Source organism: Carcharhinus amblyrhynchos, chromosome 10, assembly GCF_965287045.1.
Source record: "Carcharhinus amblyrhynchos chromosome 10, sCarAmb.v2.hapA, whole genome shotgun sequence".
Taxonomy (NCBI): Eukaryota; Metazoa; Chordata; class Chondrichthyes; order Carcharhiniformes; family Carcharhinidae; genus Carcharhinus; species Carcharhinus amblyrhynchos.
This window is the reverse complement of record NC_137333.1, coordinates 58,086,531-58,107,685: the sequence shown is the minus strand read 5'-3', so window position 1 is coordinate 58,107,685 and position 21,155 is coordinate 58,086,531. Positions and strand designations below refer to the sequence as shown.

At 41.9% G+C, this 21,155-nt stretch overlaps 1 protein-coding gene across 7 annotated transcripts in view; it reads left to right on the top strand.

The window, feature by feature from the left end:
• Positions 1 to 21,155, top strand: part of mitd1 (MIT, microtubule interacting and transport, domain containing 1) — a 39,667-nt gene that overhangs the window by 15,754 nt on the left and 2,758 nt on the right. For 3 of the 7 annotated variants that reach the window (XM_080197102.1, XM_080197105.1, XM_080197107.1), the window contains 4 exons: positions 86 to 172; positions 3,604 to 3,719; positions 15,137 to 15,197; positions 17,296 to 20,793. In XM_080197102.1, the coding sequence (XP_080053228.1) occupies positions 86 to 172; positions 3,604 to 3,719; positions 15,137 to 15,197; positions 17,296 to 17,391 (360 nt within the window). In that variant the 3' untranslated portion in view covers positions 17,392 to 20,793. The other 4 variants (XM_080197101.1, XM_080197103.1, XM_080197100.1 and 1 more) reach the window with 4 other exon arrangements.

Genomic DNA, 21,155 nt, shown 5'->3' with positions numbered 1-21,155 from the left:
GAAGCATGCTGCTTTTAATTTATTGAAAGGCAAGCTTAACACTACAATGTTCAATTTATACTGATAGTGATATTTTGTTTTATAGCTGTACAACTTTTTGAGATTTTGTGAGTTGCTTCTAAAAGGATCTTGCAAAGTGAAAACTATCCATCTACTGACTTCACTTGATAATGTAAGTAACTTGCTGTGGATTATAGTGTAACTGTTAAAACATCTTCATTGCAAGCCAGAAATAAATTCATTATGGGATGCTGCAACCAGAGGATGCTGTAATGTGTTGGAACATAAACATTGCCTCTGACATGTATGTTGCCAATGCTGGTTTATAATTAATAAACTGTGTATTTGTATTCCCTCAAATTCTTTGCAAAGAGAATAAATGTTCATTTAAACATTTGAGATATTTTTACATTATGAACAGTGGTGTGTACAATCTTAGCTGTATCAGTGTGGTGAACAAGGAAAAATATCCTAGGGGCGGAGGAAACATATTTCACCAGTCAAGAAATATCATTGGATTTTTATTCCTTAATCTGGTAGACAGCCCATGAGCAAATTTTGGTCTGAATCTTCCAAAATGGGAAGCAGCAAATGACTGTTCTGATGTACACTGAGACCTGAGGAAGTCCCATGTATATGCATGGCAATTGCTCGTGAAGTTTAATCTTCCAGTTGGGGTTTTATGCTGCATGATTACCTACAACAGCAAAATTAGATGGCCATAATAAAATAGACTTGAGCTGTTTGCTTAACTTTTTTTTAAAAAAAACTGATTTACTCAGCTTTTCCTCACAGATGTAAAGGAATGTAGCTCCAAATAAATCAATGAGTGTCAAAGTGCTCCCTCACCAGGGCAACCTCCTTGCTGATAATGTTCATTCCCAATGACAGTACTCTTCCCATTTTCCCTCCTCAATGCAAACTCTGTACCCCTTTTGCATGACTCGCTGCACAGAATCAGTGACTCCTATTTGGCTGAAGTTGAAAGAATCAGCATTGTCAGGGAGAGAGGGAATTGAGTATAGTTTGAGGAGAAGGGAGCCAAGAGAGTGAATCTGGAGTGAGTATTGTTGGGTGGTGAGGGAGGGTCTAATTTAGGAGCAGGAGTATAACTTTTATCCCCTCATCTTGTTCTGGCTTTTGATAAGGTCATATGGTCTCTAATTGTCTATTCCTTGTGCCCTTTCACTCCCTTGTCAGTCAAGAATCTATCTAATTCAGGCTTATAAATATACAATGTCTCTGCCTCCACTGCTATCTGTGGAAGAGAATTCTCACAACCCTCAGAGAAAACGTTTCTCCTAACGTCTGTCTAAAAGGGGAGATCCTTATTTTTAAAGTATATAGCCTGGTTCTAGTCGCTGTCATAAAGAGAACCATCCATTCAGCATCCACCTTGTCAAGTCTCCCCAGAATCTTAATACTTCTCATTCTAACTCCAAAGGATAGAGGCCTAACATGTCCAATCATTCCTCATAAGACAACTTCATCTCAGGATTAAATCAAGTGAACTTTCTCTGAATTGCTGCAAATGCAGTTATATCCTTTTTTAAATTAGGAGACCAAAACTGTATATATTACTCCCTATATGGTCTCACTAACACCTTGTACAACTCTAGCAGAACTTCCCTACTTCTATATTCCATTCTTCTTGCAATAAATGACAAAAATCCATTTGCCTTCCTGATAATTTGCTGTACCTGCATATTGAATCTTTGTGATGCATGCACCATGACACACATCACTGTATACCACAGAGTTCCACAATCTCTTTCTATTTAATTAACATGTTTACCATTCTTCTTGCCAAAGTGGACAAGTTCACACTTTGCTTTTCCATCATATTTTAAATCGCTTTCTTAACCTATCTATCCCTTTGCAGCGACCTTATGTCCTCTTCACAACTTTATTTCCTACCTATCTTTTTGTATCAGCAAATTTAGCAAACTATATATTTGGTATTGTTGGGATGGGTAGGAGAAGGAGGATAATAAGCATTGTTGAAGTGAGGGCATGAGAATTGTTAGGGGGGATGCTGTGCAGTTCTGCGGGTGATGCATCCATTTAAAATCTCTAATTCAAGGAATTGAAGACAGATCATAAGAGGTACGTTTTCAGTTCATAACAAAAAATAGGGAGCAGCTCTGCCATAGTTACACTTCACCATTACGTCTCCTGACTCTGCTCATTGATAAATAACTGTCAGAGTTGGGACCAATGTGGGATCAGAAGATTTTATATATTTATTCATGGGATCTGGACATCATAGGCTAAGCCAGCATTTATTTCTCATCCCTAATTGCATTTAAGGTGGTGATGGACTGACATCTTGAACCACTGCAGTCCCAGGTAGACCCATGCTACTGGTAAAGAGGGAATTCCAAGAGTTTTGACTCAATGACACTAAAGAAACAGTTCCAAGTCACAGACAAAACCATAAAATGCTGGAAAAGTTCAGCAGGTCTGACAGCATCTGTGGAGAAAGAATAGAGCCAATGTTTTGATTCTGGATGACCCTTCATCCAGACTCGATTTTGGCTCTATACTGTCTCCACAGATGCCTTCAGACCTGCTGAGATTTTCCAGCATTTTCTGTTTCAGATTCCAGCATCCACAGTATTTTGCTTTTATCTATAGTTCCAAGTCAGTACGATGTGTGGCTTGGATGGAAACTTGCAGGTGATGGTGTTTGCATGCATCTGCTGCCCTTGTTCTTTCAGATGATAATGGTGTTGTCTGAGGATTCTTGGTGAGTTGCTGCAAGTGTATACCTCATGGTATACACTGCTGCCACTCTTAGTGGTGGAGAAATGAATGTTTATGGATGAGGTGACAGTCAAGTGGGGGTTGTCAAGCTTCATGAGTGCAACTGGTGCTATACTCATCCAAGCAAGTGGAAAGTAATCCATCATAGTCATGACTTGTGCCTTGTAGATGGTGGACAGGCTTTGGACAATCAGGAAATGAGTTACTAGTTGCAAGATTCCTAGCCTGTGACTCACTCTTGTAACCACAGTAATAATATGGCGAGTCCAATTCAGTTTCTGGTCAATGGCACCTGTGGTTCTAATATAAAAAGGACATAGGCAGTTTAAATTGCAGTCAGCAATGGATGCTCCTGCTCTGCTGCTGACCTGAAGATAGCTGTATTTAATATGCACTATGCGGCCAGGATGGTGTAATCATCCTTGTCTACTTCCTTTCCTCTAATAGGCCACTAAGAAATCCAGAAGTATGGTCGAATCAGTCCCTGCACTTGCATTTAATTTGGATATCCAATATGAAAGCAGGGGTATCCTAGCAATTCTTATTTATTATCTGGACATTTTTGATAGAAACATTAATAGGAAGCCTATAACGAAGTATTCACCTATTTAGTTGTGGTCAATAAATGCTACAGAAGGACATAATTGGGGGCAAATGAGAAAACAGCTTCAGAAAATATCAAAAATTATTAGTTTGATATAATTAATGATCCTATAAATAAGCCTGCTTTATTGTGAACTTGTATGCAGGAGTGTTTATGCTAATATCACATTACTGCTGTCATACACAATATATATATAGATAGTATGCATTTATCTTCTATTTCATGTACTGTAGAGTGGTGGTAATTCACAGCAGAGCAGTAGCCTTGAAGAAATAAAGCAGTCATTACAGAGTTATGGGGTAACCTTGGAAGTGAACTACTCACCTTCAATACATGACCGAGAAATCAGGTAGTTTCTTTAAAGCTGTATTTTTGTTAATTGATGTATTATTGTCATCTCCAGCATTATTCAAACATTTGGTCCTGATGTTCACAATATAATCCTTTAAGATGTGCGTGTCTACAAAATAATTAAAACTACTCGAGCATTGTCTTATACAAAACAAATTTCATCATCATTGAGCACAGATGGTATGCTAAGATATTACTTTATTTTGTATCTTTAACACAGTAAAACATCCCAAGACATAGTGACAGGAGCAGAATCAGATAATTATGGAGATAGAAATAGATAGTCTTAGTGAGAGTGTGCATATGTGGTTGAAAGCTCATCTCAGAGCAAATACGGTGAGTATCTGGTTCAGCCTTGGATCATTGCAAGAGAAAGGAATAGAGTCAATGACTAGAACAGAATAAGTGATAGGAGCCAAAGACAATAAGCTCAGTCTTCCCAGTAGTTGGAAGAAAATGTTTGTACATCTAGTTCTAAGATTCACACAAGCAGCCTGACAATTTAGAGATGCTGGAGGGCTAGAGAGCTAAGTGTCATAGACACAAATAAAGCACCTAGCATGGTTTCCAGGCAGTGCTCCTGTATAAAAAAAAAATGACCCTCGCTGAACTGATACAGGTTAGTGAGTGAATGCAGTTTCCAATTTAAATTTGGAACGTTTCTCAAACTAATAAACTGGAATGTCAAATCTGAACTATAGAAATTTACAGAACAAAGAGAAATTGTTTAACTTGTTATATGTGTGTCATCTCTCTGTAGGAGCTGTCCTCTCCACATACCCTTTTTTACTATCCATTTTGTTTTTAAAAGCTATTGCAATTGGTGAGATAGTGTTCCACAAATCTTCTGCATTTACAAAAAATGTAATATTTCCTTTTATTTCATGTTTATGCCATCTATTTACCAGCTTAGTGACCAGTGAATTTGTATTTACTCAAAGTACATAATTTTTGAATATCTCTACCCAGATCTCCTCTTAACCTTTATTCTAATCAAAAAAGCAATTACTTGCTTTCATAATTGAAGTTTTTATTCCTTGTACTAACTGAGCGAATCTCTTCTGCACCTTTTCTATGGGCCTGACTTTCTACCTTCAATAGGAGACCCAGAAGTGGACATAATTTCTAGATACAACCTAATCAAAGTTTTATCTAAATTTAGCTTTATCCTCTTACCAAAGTCCAAAAATGCTTTTCATAGCTTCATTAACTTGTGGTTGAAGCATACTTTTGGTCTGCTTTGTGTATTAATATGTAGTGAAAAGTATTGTTTCTTGCGCACTATACAAAGCATACTGTACATAGGAGGAAAGGCAAGGGTGCAGAATGTAGTATTACATTCATAACTAGGGTAGAGAAAGATCAACCTAATGAGGTAAGTCCATTCAGAAGTCTGTGCCAAATCTGTAAGAAATTGGATTAAAGCATTATTACAGAGTTTAACATGAGTTAGAATAGAGTTTTAAAAGCATAGAATTAGAGGGTATGCTGGGCACAGCTTGCAGAAAGTCACGGTATCTTTGATAAAGTTCTTCCTACTTTTAAAATTTGTGCTCCTGTACTCCATTTTAAGTTTTAATATTTTGGTATTATGTTCTCCCCTTATTCTTCCCCCAAAGGGAGAAATTCAAAAGTTTGCGTATTGCCTCCTCCTGCCATCACACCCCTGACCCGCGCTAATGCTTGGTGATTATTGTTTCTGTTGCTCTGAGGTTCAATGCTTTGATTAAGCATATCTACTTTTATAAAACTGACAGAAAGGAAAAGACCAACTGATCCATTAGGCCTGACCCATAGCATTAGCCATAAGCCACCATAGCTAAACACCAACTTCTTTCCTCACCCAACAACCCCCTTCTACCCAAGCCAGCTATGCTGAACAAGGAAAAGGTATAAGAGCCAGCAAAGAAAAAAGTAGCGTGTAAATTTCAGCTTTGACCCCCTCAGCAGATTATACCTCCCTCCATTTGTTCCATGTGATCTCTTAGTTTTACAGTGGTATTTCCCAGTGGTCAGTTTTTTTTTGATCTACGTTTATATCTTGAACTGGGGATACCAGTCAATTTCAAAATTTGTAGATGACACAAAACTTGGAAGTGTAATTAGCACTGATGAAGATAGAAATGCACATCCGGAGAATATAGAGAAGCTAGTAAGAACATAGGCACTCAGCAGATATAATTCAAAACAGAAAAGTGCGAGATGATGCAATTTAGTAGGGAACATAGAAAAACTACAGCACAAACAGGCCTTTCGGCCCACAAGTTGTGCCGAACATGTTCCTACCTACTAGGCTTACCTATAGCCCTCTATCTTACTGAGTTCCATTTACTTATTCAAAAGTCTCTTAAAAGACCCTATTGAATCTGCCTCCACCGCCACTGCCAGCAGCCGATTCCACGCACCCACCACTCTGAGTGAAAAACTTACCCCTGACATCTCCTCTGTACCTACTCCCCAGCACCCTAAACTCCCAGACGCTTTTTGTCTGCATTTCCGGTTCGTGGGATTTCTGTAAGTGCTTTTTACTTCCGTACCGGAAGTTAGGTGAGGGGCTAGTCGGGAAGGGAGAGCGGGAGGTATAAAAAGAAGGCAGTGATAGACAGCGGGCAGCGGAGTGAGTGGGAGCTGAGTGAGAGGTATAAGGGCTTTGGCTCGCTGGGCTTAGGCGAGAGCAGGCTTAGACGAGGTGAGTTGCAGTTTCTATCTTTCCCGTGTTGCATTTCGGCACACGCAAACCCAAGTGAGGTTGGGACATGGCAGGTGCTTTGGGGAGGAATGTTAGCTGTGTTAGGTGCCACATGTGGGAGTTCTTGGAGGCATCACGTCTCCCGAAGGCCCACATCTGCGTCAAGTGTTTAGAGCTGCAGCACTTGAGGGCCCGGGTCAGGCAACTAGAGGTGCGTTTAGAGGATGCGTTTCTGGTCAGGGAGAATGAGGAGTTAATGGCTAGGAACCATGAACAAGTGGAGGTCCCAGGGGCTGAGGAGCAGGATGGGTGGACAATGGTTAAGAGGAAGAAGAAGAATAGTCCTGGTCCAAAGGCCACCCCAGTGGCCCCCCAAAAGGCATTGACAGGGGTACAAAGGGAAAGACAGGAGGGCCAGAATGACTCAGAGGGAAGGAAGGGGGCTGGCAATGTGATAGTGGTGGGGGATGGGAGGGTCAAAGGAATTGACAGGAGGTGCTGTGGGCAGAAGCGTGACTCCAGGATGGTGATCTGCCTCCCTGGAGCAGGGGTACAGGACATATCGGAGAGGATAGAGGGAATTTTGAAAGGGGAGGGGACCCAGGCAGAAGTAATAATACAGGGGAGAGGGACGTAGGAAGGCAGAGTAGGGCAGATGTACGCAGGCAATTTAGGGAGTTGGGGTCCAAACTGAAGAGCAGGACCTCCAGGGTGGCATTCTCTGGGCTGCTGCCTAGTACAAGCAGGACTAGGAATAACGAGATCGTGCAACTGAATGCATGGCTGAGGGATTGGTGCAAGGTAGAGGGCTTTACTTTTGTAGACCACTGGGAAGTATTTGTGAGAGAAGGGCAACTGTACAGGAGGGATGGGGAAAATTTGAATGGGAGAGGGACAAATGTCTTAGCAGAGAGATTAGCTGGAGTGTTTAGGCAGGGTTTAAACTAATAGGGAGGGGGGGTGGGGATGAGACTGATAGCTCATTAGACACTGGGGTTGGGAGTGAGTTGGGTGATAGGGTAGGTTTGGGTGAAGGGAAAATTATCAGGGGGAAGGAGGTTCTGAGTGGCCCTGGTGGGTTGGACTGTGTCTGTTTCAATGCGAGGAGTGTGACGGGTAAAACGGATGAGCTTAGGGCCTTGATGTTTGTGAGGAAGTTAGATGTGATGGCAGTAACGGAGACGTGGTTAAAGGAAGGGCAGGACTGGCAGCTGAATGTTCCTGGGTATGTTTTAGGTGTGACAGAGGAGGGTTGAAGAGAGGTGGTGGGGTGGCGCTGTTAGTAAAGGAGCACATCACAGCAGTGCAGAGGGAGGATAATATGGAGGAGTTAGGGATTGAGTCGCTGTGGGTGGAGTTGAGGAATAAAAAGAGAGAGATTACGATGCTAGGGGTATACTATAGGCCACCCAACAGCCCGAGGTCAGTGGAGGAAGGTATTTGCAGAGGCATTATAGATAGGTGCAGAAAGAATAAGGTGGTTGTAGTGGGTGACTTTAATCTTCCTGGAGTGGATTGGAAGGTGCCTAGAGCTGGGGGTATGGATGGGGAGGAGTTTGTAAAATGTGTGTTGGAAGGGTCCTTGGAGCAGTGCGTAACTAGCCCGACTAGGGAGGGGGCTATACTGGATTTAGTGTTGGGTAATGAGCCGGGGCAGGTGGTTGAGGTTGAGGTGGGCGAACATGTGGCTAACAGTGACCACAAGTCTGTCTACTTTAGGATAAAAATGGAAAGGGATGAGTGCTGTCCAAAGGGTAGGGTGCTGAACTGGGGGAAGGCGAGCTATAGCTGGATTAGGAGGGAGCTGAAGGACACTGATTGGGAGGGGTTGTTAGCTGGCAAGTCCACGGTTGGTAAGTGGGAGGCTTTCGAGGGCGAACTGATAATGTTGCAGGAAAGGCATGTGCCGGTTAAGCGGAAGGATGGGAAAGGCAGGATTAGAGAGCCGTGGATTACAGGGGATATCGAAGACTTGGTCAGGAAGAAGAGGGAGGCATATGTTAGGTCGAAACAACTGGGAACGGAGAGTGCGCTGGAGGAATATAGAGAGAGTAGGAAGGAGCTTAAAAAGGGAGTTAGAAGGGCGGAAAGAGGGCATGAAATGGCTTTGGCTGATAGGATTAAGGAAAATCCAAAGGCATTTTACTCTTATATTAGGAGCAAGAGAGTGGTTAGAGGGAAAATAGGTCCTCTTAGGGACAAAGGAGGGGAGCTATGTATCGAGTCGGAGGGAATGGGGGAGATCCTGAATGAATACATTGCGTCGGTATTCATGAAGGAGAGGGGTTTTGTGTCGTGTAATGTCTTGGAGGGAGCTGTAGATCAGTGGAAGGAAATATCCATTACGAGGGAGGAAGTGCTAGGGTTTTTAGATAGCATAAAAACGGATAAAGCTCCGGGGCCTGATGGCATTTATTCCAGACTGCTTAGGGAGGTGAGAGATGAAATTTCTGGGCCTCTGACGCAAATCTTTGTCTCTTCTTTGGACACAGGTGAGGTCCCAGAGGACTGGAGGGTAGCTAATGTGGTACCGCTGTTTAAAAAGGGTAGTAGGGATAACCCTGGTAATTATAGACCAGTGAGTTTGACATCGGTGGTCGGAAAATTATTGGAAAAAATTCTTAGGGATAGGATGTATGAGCATTTGGAGTGTTGCGATCTGATTAGGGATACGCAACATGGCTTTGTTCAGGGGAGGTCTTGCCTTACGAATCTGGTAGAATTTTTTGAGGAGGTGACAAAAACGGTTGATGATGGGCGAGGCGTTGATGTCATCTATATGGATTTCAGTAAGGCGTTTGACAAAGTCCCTCACAGTAGGCTGGTAGAAAAGGTTAAGGCACATGGGATACAAGGACAGGTAGCTAGATGGATTGAAAACTGGCTGGGCAATAGGAGACAGAGAGTAGTAGTGGAAGGGTCCTTTTCTAGCTGGAGGTCAGTCACCAGTTGTGTGCTGCAGGGCTCAGTACTGGGACCTCTCCTCTTTGTAGTATATATAAACGACTTGGAAGAAGGCGTACGTGGTGTGATCAGCAAGTTTGCAGATGACACCAAGATGGCAGGATTAGCAGATACTGAGGAAGACTGTCAGGTGACACAGCAGGATATAGAGAGGTTGGTATATTGGGCAGACAGATGGCAGATGGAATTTAATCCTGACAAATGCGAGATAATGCATTTTGGAAGGAATAATGCAGGGAGGAGTTACATGATAAAAGGTAGACTGATTAAGAGTATAGAAATACAGAGGGACCTGGGAGTGCAGGTGCACAAGTCTCTGAAGGTATCAACACAGGTAGAGAAGGTTGTGAAGAAAGCTTACGGAATGCTAGCCTTTATAGGAAGGGGTGTAGAGTACAAGAGCTGTCATTTAATGCTTCAGTTGTACAGAACATTGGTTAGGCCGCATTTGGAGTACTGCATCCAGTTCTGGTCACCTTACTACCAGAAGGACGTGGAGACCCTGGAGAGGATGCAGAGGAGGTTTACCAGGATGTTGCCTGGCATGGAAGGACTGAGTTACGAGGAAAGGTTGGAAAAACTGGGGCTCTTCTCCTTAGAAAGATGGAGATTAAGGGGGGATCTGATAGAGGTGTATAAAATAATGAAGGGAATAGATAGAGTCAACAGCGGTAGGCTTTTCCCTAGATTGGGGACAACTATTACGAGAGGTCACGATCTAAGGGTGAGGGGGGAGAAGTATAATTTGGATATTAGAGGAAGGTTTTTCACGCAGAGGGTCGTGGGGGTATGGAACGCGCTACCAAGTAAGGTGGTGGAGGCACGCACGTTGGACTTGTTTAAGGTTTACTTAGATAGACACATGAGTGAAACAGGGATGGAGGGTTATAGTATACAGTATTAAAAAGGGTCAGAGCCTCAGAACGACACTGGAAATGTAGTATTACATGTTAATGTTTTTGTCTCTTTTAATCCGCAGGTGTCGGTCCACCTTGTTGTCAAACGAGGGGCATGCACACGGTGGGTCGTGCGTGGGCTGCTCTTGGAGGTTTTGAGAGTGGCCTAGTACTTCGTGTCGCTGTGTGTGCTTAATCCTGGACCAGCAGACGGGCACCACAACAGCTCACTGACTATCACTGCTAGCTGTGCAGATACATGGATTTGGGCCTGTGTCTGTGGGAGTTTGCGCATTCTCCCTGTGGTTGTGTGGGTTTCCTCCGGGTGCTCCGGTTTCCTCCCACACCCCAAAGATGTGCTCTTAGGCTGATTGGTGTACCAAATTGACCCTACACTATTCTCCCCTGAATCTGGCTACATTAGGGGTACCATGCATAAACACGTGGGGCAGGGTAGGTGTAGGAAAATGCTTTGTTGAAATGGTGGCGCGGGCTCGTTGGGCCGAAGGGCCTGTTTCCCGTGCTGGGTTGTTCTTTGTTCTAAACCTGTGTCTTCTTGTGGCAACCATTTCAGTCCTGGGAAAAAGCCTCTGAGAATCCACTCGATCAATACCTCATCATCATATATACCTCTTATGAGGTCACCCTTCGTTCTTCATCTTTCCGTGGAGAAAAGACCGAGCTCTCTCAACCTATCCTCATAAGGCATGCCACCCAATTCAGGAAGAATGAGGAGAGACAAAGAATATAGAAGAATATAGAATATAGAAGGCTAGCGCTTAATATAAAAAAGGATAGCAAGAGTTTTTATAAATATATAAAAAGGAAGAGGCTGGCTAGGGTGAATGTTGGTCCTTTAGAGGATGAGAAAGGGGACCTAGTGGTAGGGGATGGGGATATGGCTAAGGTATTGAATAACTTTTTTGTTTCTGTCTTCACGGAGGAGGACGTGAATAATTTGCCGGGTGTTAGCGATGGAAAGGTGGTAGGACTGGAGGGTCTCAATGACATTACTGTTACTAGAAAGGCGGTGCTCGACAGACTGGAGGGGCTGATTGTGGACAAGTCCCCAGGACCGGATGGAATGCATCCGAGGGTTCTGAAAGAAATGGCGGAGGTGATAGTGGATGCCTTGGTGGTTATTTTCCAAACGTCGCTGGATTCCGGGGAAGTGCCGGATGATTGGAAAACGGCTAATGTTACGCCGTTGTTTAAGAAGGGTGCCAGGCAAAAGGCGGGGAATTATAGGCCGGTTAGTTTAACGTCTGTGGTAGGTAAAATGTTAGAATCTGTCATTAAGGAGGAAATTGCGAGGCATCTTGAAGGGAATTGCTTGATAGAGCAGACGCAGCACGGTTTCATTAAAGGGAAGTCGTGTCTGACAAATTTACTGGAGTTCTATGAGGATGTGTCTAGGGCGGTGGATAGAGGAGAGCCAGTGGATGTGGTCTTTCTAGATTTTCAGAAGGCGTTTGACAAAGTACCTCACAAGAGGTTATTGCAGAAGGTCGAGGGACATGGAGTTGGGGGTAGGGTGTTAGCATGGATAGAGGATTGGTTGTCAAATAGGAGGCGGAGAGTGGGGGTCAACGGGTGCTATTCGGATTGGCGGATGGTGACTAGTGGAGTGCCCCCAGGGGTCAGTGCTGGGGCCTCAGCTTTTTACCATTTATATAGATGATCTGGAGGAGGGAACTGAGTGTAGGGTGTCGAAATTTGCTGATGACACCAAGATTGGGGGAGCGGCAAATTGTGCGGAGGGTGTGGAGAGTCTGCAGAAGGATCTAGATAGGCTGGGCGAATGGGCCAGGAAATGGCAAATGGAATTTAATGTTGGCAAGTGTGAGGTGGTCCACTTTGGTAGGAAGAATGGTAGGAAGGACTATTACTTACGGGGCAAAAAACTGCAGCAGGCGACGGTACAGAGGGACCTCGGGGTCCTTGTGCATGAGTCGCAAAAACCCAGCTTGCAGGTGCAGCAGGTGGTCAGGAAGGCGAATGGGATGCTGGCCTTCATAGCGAGGGGGATTGAATATAAAAGTAGGGAGGTCTTGCTGCAGCTGTACAGGGCATTGGTGAGGCCGCAGCTGGAGTACTGTGTGCAGTTTTGGGCGCCGCACCTGCGCAAAGATATTTTGGCCTTGGAGGGAGTGCAGAGGAGGTTTACTAGGCTGATACCGGAGTTGAGGGGGTTGAGCTATGAGGAGAGGCTGAATAAACTGGGCTTGTACTCGTTAGAGTTTAGAAGAATGAGGGGAGATCTCATTGAGACGTATAAGATGATGAATGGGATGGATAGGATAGAGGTGGAGAGACTCTTCCCGCTCAAAAAAGACAGTAGGACTAGGGGGCACAGCCTCAAGATAAAAGGGGTGCGGTTTAGAACGGAGTTGAGGAGGAACTTCTTCACTCAAAGGGTGGTGAATCTCTGGAATTCTCTGCCCGTTGAAGTGGTGGAGGCTGCCTCGCTAAATATTTTTAAGACGTGGGTTGATGGATTTTTGATAAGAGAGGGGATTAAGGGTTATGGGGAGAGGGCGGGAAAGTGGAACTGAGCAGCGATAGATCAGCCATGATCTTATTGATTGGCGGGGCAGGCTCGAAGGGCTGGATGGCCTGATCCTGCTCCTATTTCTTATGTTCTTATGTTCATATAGAAATCCTACAGTGCAGAAAGAAGCCATTTGGCCCATCGAGTCTGCACCAACAACAATCCCATCCAGCCCCTTTACCTGTATCCCTACGTATTTATGCGCTAATGCCTCTAACTTACGCATCCTGGGACACTAAGAGGCAATTTAACTTGGCCAATCAACCTAACCTGCACAGCTTTGGACTGTGGGAGGAAACCCACGCAGATGCAGGGACAATGTGCAAACTCCGCACAGACAGTGACTCGAGCTGGGAATCATACCCAGGTCCCTGGAGTTGTGAAGCAGCAGTCCTAACCACGATGCTATCATGCCGCCCTTTCTACAATTTAAAAAGGAGTGCAAAAGAGCGCCATGGAGTTATTCCACATATATATTTGAGGGTGACAGAGCATATGGACGCTAGAGTTTATAAACAGAAACATAGGGTATAAGCTAAAACCTTGCACATAGATATGAGTGATTGCCTTTAATCGGCAGAATTGAGATTTTTGGATAATAGAATTTCATCCTTTTAATGTTTATCCTGACCTTCACCTGCAAACGCTGCCATCTCCAATTCCACCAAGGCTGGGAGGAGTGAGTCTCAAAGTATAGAAAGTCCCTACCAGTAACATTGTCAGGAGCAAGTTTGCAGAACCAGAAGGACATGCTTTGCTCTGGCCACTTGGTTGAGCTTTTCAAGGGTTTGGCAACCTGTGGAAGGAAGGGATGGGAGATTATAGGGAGTAATAGAACCCAAGTCTTGATGGGTAAGAGCAATGGAGTCCGAGTCTCCTCAGCAGGTCATGGTGGATGGTGTGCATAGGGGCTGCTGAGTGAGGGAGAGTGGTTGGTCAGAGGAGCTGCTGGTTGAATGGAAGAGGGGGTTTGGGAAGAGAGTGATTGGAAAAACAGTTACTGAAACATTTTCCCTAAGTCAGATGATTAGAGCTCATAGTAGAATAGCATAGATACATTTTTGATTCATCAACAGGAAGTAGAGAGCAAGGAAAAATTAGTCATTTTTGGGTTGGCAAGATGAAACAATTAAAGTACTATAATAATCAGTGCTGGGGCTGCAACTATATCCATATCAATGATTTGAATGAAGAGACCAAATATATAATTACTAAATTTGCTTACGTTAGTTAGGAAAGTAAATTATCAAGAGTGCATTAGGAATGCAGCAGGCGACGGTGCAGAGGGACCTCGGGGTCCTTATGCATGGGTCGCAAAAACCCAGCCTGCAGGTGCAGCAGGTGGTCAGGAAGGCTAATGGGATGCTGGCCTTCGTAGCGAGGGGGATTGAATATAAAAGTAGGGAGGTCTTGCTGCGGCTGTATAGGGCATTGGTGGGGCCGCAGCTGGAGTGCTGTGTGCAGTTTTGGTCGCCGTACTTACGCAAGGATGTTTTGGCCTTGGGGGGAGTGCAGAGGAGGTTTACTAGGCTGATGCCGGAGTTGAGGGGGTTGAGCTGTGAGGAGACGCTGAATAAATTAGGCTTGTACTCGTTGGAGTTTAGAAGAATGAGGGGAGATCTCATTGAGACATATAAGATGATGAATGGGATGGATGGGATAGAGGTGGAGAGACTCTTCCCGCTCAAAGGACAGTAGGACTAGGGGGCACAGCCTCAAGATAAAGGGGGGGCGGTTTAGAACGGAGTTGAGGAGGAACTTCTTCACTCAAAGGGTGGTGAATCTCTGGAATTCTCTGCCCATTGAGGTGGTGGAGGCTGCCTCGCTAAATATTTTTAAGACGCGGGTTGATGGATTTTTGATAAGCGAGGGGATTAAGGGTTATGGAGAGAGGGCGGGAATGTGGAACTGAGCCACGACAGATCAGCCATGATCTTATTGAATGGCGGGGCAGGCTCGAAGGGCTAGATGGCCTACTCCTGCTCCTATTTCTTATGTTCAAATGTAAATCTACCAAGATAGATTTCTGTAACTCTATGGCATTTTATTCTTTGTTACCTAATTGAAATTGTATAAAATGATTTCAGTAGAATGGGGATGTTAAATTTCAATGTTTCTAAGCTTTATTTTTTCAAATGTAACATTTAATAGCTCTTTTACAAACTTATGCTTTCACATTCTCTTTCTGGAACATTTTTGCTCTGTGTTGCATTATGAATGCAAGAAATTGCCAATTTTTGAGAAATTAGAAAGTCTATGTTGCTGGAAAAAATGCATTTTTTATTGAATCTGAGTAAAATATTTATCTGTAACAGATTTAACAATGGGTGGATGATCAAGATTGGAAGAGGACTCGATTACTTTAAAAAAACACAGGTTTGTTTCAGTTAAAGAGGGAGATTTGATTTTTAAGACCACTGCTAAAAATGAATCCAAGTGAACAATTTTTGTATTTGATACATAAATACAGTTTAAATACTGTAAATAAGAAAGATGTTATTGAGCTCTTGTGAATAAATGATATATCAAATATATTGGTTATTGAGTCTGCTAGACACAAATGATTCTGCTTCAGCATGTTGTTTAGTGAAGTAACTTCTTCTAACCACTTTCTATTTTTATACAAAGTCATTAAGATGACGCTTCCAGAACTCTTTAGATATTCTTGCATTTTATTCTGCACATTAAACAAAACAACTTGCATCCTTGGGACTTCATGTTCCAAATCTCTCTCCTCCGTTTCAGAAAACACATCTGAAATGGCTTCATTTCACAGACTTGCACTTTTATCTCTGGTATCCTTCAAGGATCCACCCTTGGCAATCTTATTTATCATCTGCATGCTTCCCTGTGCTGATATTCAAAAGTACAGCCAGCTCTACCTCACCTCCACCTCTCTGGACTTCTCGTCTGTTCAATATCCGGTACTGGATAAATAACAATTTTGTGAAAACTAAATCATGGGAAATCTGAACCCCTCATTTTTAGGCACACAGCAACTTCATGCCTCTCCCTTGCAGCTGTTGGAAGTTGGATCAGATATTCACATGAGCCTGAGATGAGCCACATTTTCACTCCAATATAAAAGCTACCTATTTTCCTCTCAGGGAGAGGGGTTAAAATTTAGAGAAATGGTGGATAATTGATCCCATTTACTGAACCAGCTGTTTTGTTTCTCTCAGTTCAGGAGTATCAAAATTCTTTCTCCTTTCATTTGCTTTATGCAAACACCAATTTTCCCTTTCGATTGTCTCATTTGCATTTCTCGCTTCTCATCTCACCGTTGCTCCTGTTTCCTGTATTCTTAGCCTCCAATTTTAAAATTTCAAACTAGAATGCCCTTTTCAAATTTTTAACCTCAGTCCCAATTACACCAATAAAGTATATGGTTTTTGTTGACATTTGACTTTTCATAGTTTACTGATTTGGTTTTGCTAACTTGCATGAAGTTATCTATTTGAATGGCCTTTCAAATCAATGTAATTCAGTGTCCAAGGTCGTTAATACAGTTATTGCAATTTGAGTCTGCTGTGTTGGCTTCTTGTTTGCTCTAGCATTAGTCATTGCTAAGTTATCCAAGAGAAGTTTTGCTTTCGGAGTTGACTCGCTGTACCTTACAATAGTACAACTATAATATTTATCTCTTATGTGAACTTGTGTCTTGCACCTGTGTGCTACTTGTTCTCTGAAGATGGACTGAACAGGCATTTGAGATGAGCCTTAATATGTATTGATACATTGCTTTATTGGAGGTTGCAATAACAAAACTCAATTACATAAAATACCTTGTACTGTTCAAGTAAAGCATTTCCCAGTTTTTTGCACCAACAGTGGATTAAATTACTTAAACAAGATTCCTTCTGTAATCCACCATTTGTTTCCAAAACCTGTGTTCACAGGGAACAAAGATTTACTAATGAATTGGGTTTCACATGTTTTCCAATTACTGAGAGAAGCTACAAATTACTAACAGCCACCATTTATATCAGAAATGTTTGATAATTTTATAGTATTAACATTAAAATTATTTCTCTGAATCTTTTCTGTAGGGAAAAATAATCAAACATTCTAAAACATGACGATTCTAATGGACATCAGAAACAGGGAAAGAATAATTGATAAAACCTAAGGTGGGATGGCAGCAATAAGTGAGAAGCAAAAAGCAGGAAATAGCAACAGAGAAATGTTTATGAAAATAAAAAATAAGCAATCTCACAACAAACTTAGGAATATAAATTGTTCAGGTTAAAATTCATATTTAAAGTTACATAAAGAGAGGCGGTTTTCATTATTCTGTACACGAACTAGAGCTATGCTCATCAAAAATTCAACAAAATGACCAAGGTATGAATGCCACTAAATAAGTTTTATTTAACTTTTTTTAAAGTTTAATTACTGAAAAGAGGTAAGTTTTCTCCTTTTATTAAAACAGCACAGATGATGTGTCTCAGATCACTTTCATTTATACTTCCAGGGTCGATTTTCAATTGGTTATTGTGATTTCGACTTGAGACAATGCCATGAAACTACGGTGGACATTTTCCATATCAAGCATACAAAGAATTCATAATTCACAGATCCTGTATACTGGGTACTTTATTATGCAATGTATAAAACTGGCACATTTGTAATAGTGAAGTTAATATTATTTGAATACCTAGCACCGTTTGTTTTTTTGCCAAAAAATTCTTAAACTTACAATTTTACAAGGTTGATTTTGTTTCTAATATTGTATAACTTTGATAAAAGTTCACTCACTGATCAAGTAACTCCATGCTGATTCCTGTGCATGGCTGCTATAAAAACCGTGCAAGAGTTAATGCTTTACAGCAACACGAGCAGATTTAATGAGGGTGAGGGTGCATTACAATGGCCTTGAAAACAGAACACAACTTTTCTTCTAACAGGATAAAATTTTATTTTATATGTACATGCTAGTGTCAAATCATTGCAAAAATATCAGGAGCAAACTCTGTTGTGGCATATCCAGTACAGAAGATGGTTGTGACCATTGGAGGTCGGGATATCACTGCAGGAGTTCCTCAAGGCAGTGTCCCAGATTCAGCTATTTTCCTTCATCAATGGCCTTCCTCCATTGTGTGTCAAATTATGATGTTTACTGACAATTGCAAAGTGTTCCATTCAGATAATTAAACAGTGAGCACATCCGTGACAACACCTTGATGAGTTGACTTGACAAGCAGTCAGCACCCTTTTCTCATGCTGTATAATTGTGATCATTTGAAATTCTTATGGCGGTCCTGATGAACGCAACATGAAAAGCTTTGACAGCATGCCTTTTTTCTGCGATACAATCAACCAGAAAGTTAACCAGACCAGTCACAAATACTGTACAGCAAATAACTCACTTTGACTCCCCAAAGCCTAACAACTACAAGGCACAAGTCAAGAGTAATGAAATACTTTCCATTTGCCTTGATGACTACTGCTCCACCAAACTAAGGAAGCTTGATCCCATCCAGGACAAAACAGCACCCCATTGACCCCTAAACATTGTCTGTACCACTGGCAAATGATGGCTGCAGTATGTACAATCAACTTGTCTTCAACAGCATCTTCCAAACTGCAAATCCAATCCATAGAAGGACGAGGATGGTAGGTGCATGGGAAAAACACCATCTGCAAGTTTCCTTCCAAGTCACACACCATCCTGACATGCAAATACATCATTATCCATTCATTGTCGCCAGATCAACGTCTGGAAATTCCTTATTTAACAATAGTGTCGGTGCGTCCGTATCACGTGGACAGCAGTCACTCAAAGATTTCAGTGCTTCAAAAAGGCTTACCACCACTTGAGGACAATTAAGGATGGACAATAAATGCTGATCTTGCTAGTATACATTCCGTGAATGAAAAAATATATATATTTGGTTCAGCTTCCTGTGTACAATAATTTAGCAAATAAACATATTAAATTCCATTGTTTTTCTTAAAATGTCAGGTCGTCAAAGAATTCTTAATTGGCTCCTCTTCTCCACCCAAAACTGCTAATTTACAAGTTTCAATTTTATCTCTTTCCACAACGAAATCAATGGTCCAGATTTTCAATGATAATGACAAGGAAGTTCAGTGTTTTCAGCCATAACTGACATGGACAGCAACATCTGGAATTCATGTGTAAAGTGATTGTTTGCTTCTCCAGAGGTTTATGCCATTCATTCACCTCTCCCCTACTTCACCCTCTACTGACTGCAACCAAAGCAAATCCATTGGTATAATATGCTGATCCTCTCACCATAAAGACCCTGGGCAAAATTACACCTTGTTGAACAAGGAGCAAATGTTTTTAAAACAATGCTAAATTCATAATTATTGCTAAATACTGTCAGTAGTCCTGGGAAGTCAATTTTATATTTGCGGAATGTAAATTTTCTCCATTATGATAAAATGCCACTTTTTAAAAGTCTTGCTGTCAGATAGAAACCGTCATCAGGAAAGGAAAACCACACCAAGACATCTCTGGCTCTTTCTGGACAGCCTACTTTGAGGTCAGTGGTGTGCTTTGCCACTGACCACAAAATCTGGGTCAATGTCTCCAATTCTAATAGTAGTGAGGAAACATTAGTGTATTATGAAGTAAAGCACAAATTCTTCCTCAAGAAAGGTAGCATATGAAAAAAATGTATTTTCATTGTGGAGTATAAGTTTTTCTAAAGTCAGATTAGAAAGTCCTTTGTCTATAAAAATAAGTTCAATCATAGAGATGGGGGCACAAAACAATATAGGCATATAAGTAAAAAACTAAAGACAGTGCTAACCACGATGCACGGTGGCATAGTGGTTAGCACTGCTGCCTCACAACACCAGGGACTTGGATTCAATTCTGTCACTGACTGTGTGGAGTTTGCACATTCTCCGTGTCTGTGTGTGTTTCCTCCCAGTCCAAAGATGTGCAGGTTAGATTGATTGGCATTGCAAAATTAACCCCAGTGCTGGGATTAACCAGGTAAATATATCAGATTACGAGCATAGGGTCTGAGTGGGTGGTGCAGGTTCAACAGGCCGAATGGTCTCCTTCTGCACTGTAGAGATTCTCTGATTTTCCACGAGGCCAATGAGTTAAAAACCCCTTTGTAATTGAGGCCAATTAAATAAAACAAACAATCTTGGTTGCCTTTCTAACTGCCCTTCTCTCCATGGATCTGCTGCCAGACAGTTTGTAGATAAATAAGTCTTAGGATGACAAATGAAATCAATATTTTAGAAATAATCACTAAAACCACTTTCCTGTAGAATCCAAGTGTATGTCAAATGGCGTATTAAAATTTACATTAAACTGGGTTGGCATCTAGAGAGGAATTCACTTTGTAACTTTCTTGTACCCAATCTATGGCTGCAGTATGTATGTGTGGGTTCACCCATGTGAACTTCACATCCTGTAGTAAATATCAGAGCTTCATCAGACTGTTTGTCTCAATGGAGTAACTTCTGAGTCCATAATAACCATTTGTTCATTTGCAACTGAAACGTGTGTTCCCAAAGCAGCAAATCTAAATTTTGTGCACCTCACAGATAACAGAGTTTATTAAATAGAAACTTGGGGGAAGTGGAGCACTTGCATAGAAAGACAACAAAAATAGTACTGCCACTAAGTCTAGATTACATAACTAATGTGGTGCCACCTGAACCATTCTTACCATGACAGAACAATCCAAATGATACAAAATGTGTGTACAAGCTTGTGCCTTTTAACATCCGAGTAGGTTACTATTGATTACTGTCTTGTAAGTTTAGGTTGTTATACTGCTGATTGCCCACAAAAGACTGCTTTCATCAGTCATTTGTCAAGATAAGACTGGTCTCAGCAACTCGAGATAAAACTGATGGATTTTTAAATCAAATACCAAGATTTCACAAAAAAATTCCAGTGATATGGGTCACTAAGTTGGATCAAAAGTGCCAATGCTTTGGCATTGCCCAAGCCAAAATTTCTTCCACAGGAAAATTGTAGCAGCTGGGCCAGTGCCATGACAGAGACACTTTGGTCATATTACTAAAGCCAGGTAGTGTATTCTGCCCATTAACAATTTCCTTGCTGGAGAAAACAGAAAGCTATAGCTAATAAATGGAGAAAAAAAACAGGAGCACAACCCACAATATGCCTTATTCATAGCATCACAGCAAATGTGACTTCTTCACCTTTGCTTTCTTTTGTCACTTCCTTGTCTGCCTGCTAATCATGTCATTGATTCTCAAAAACCCTATTTATCACACCTGCGTTGCAGAAAAATGCTCCCTCAACTTCCTTATTAAAACTTTATTTAACCTCCCTAACAGTACCTCGACTACAGCAGTTCAAAGGCAGCTCAC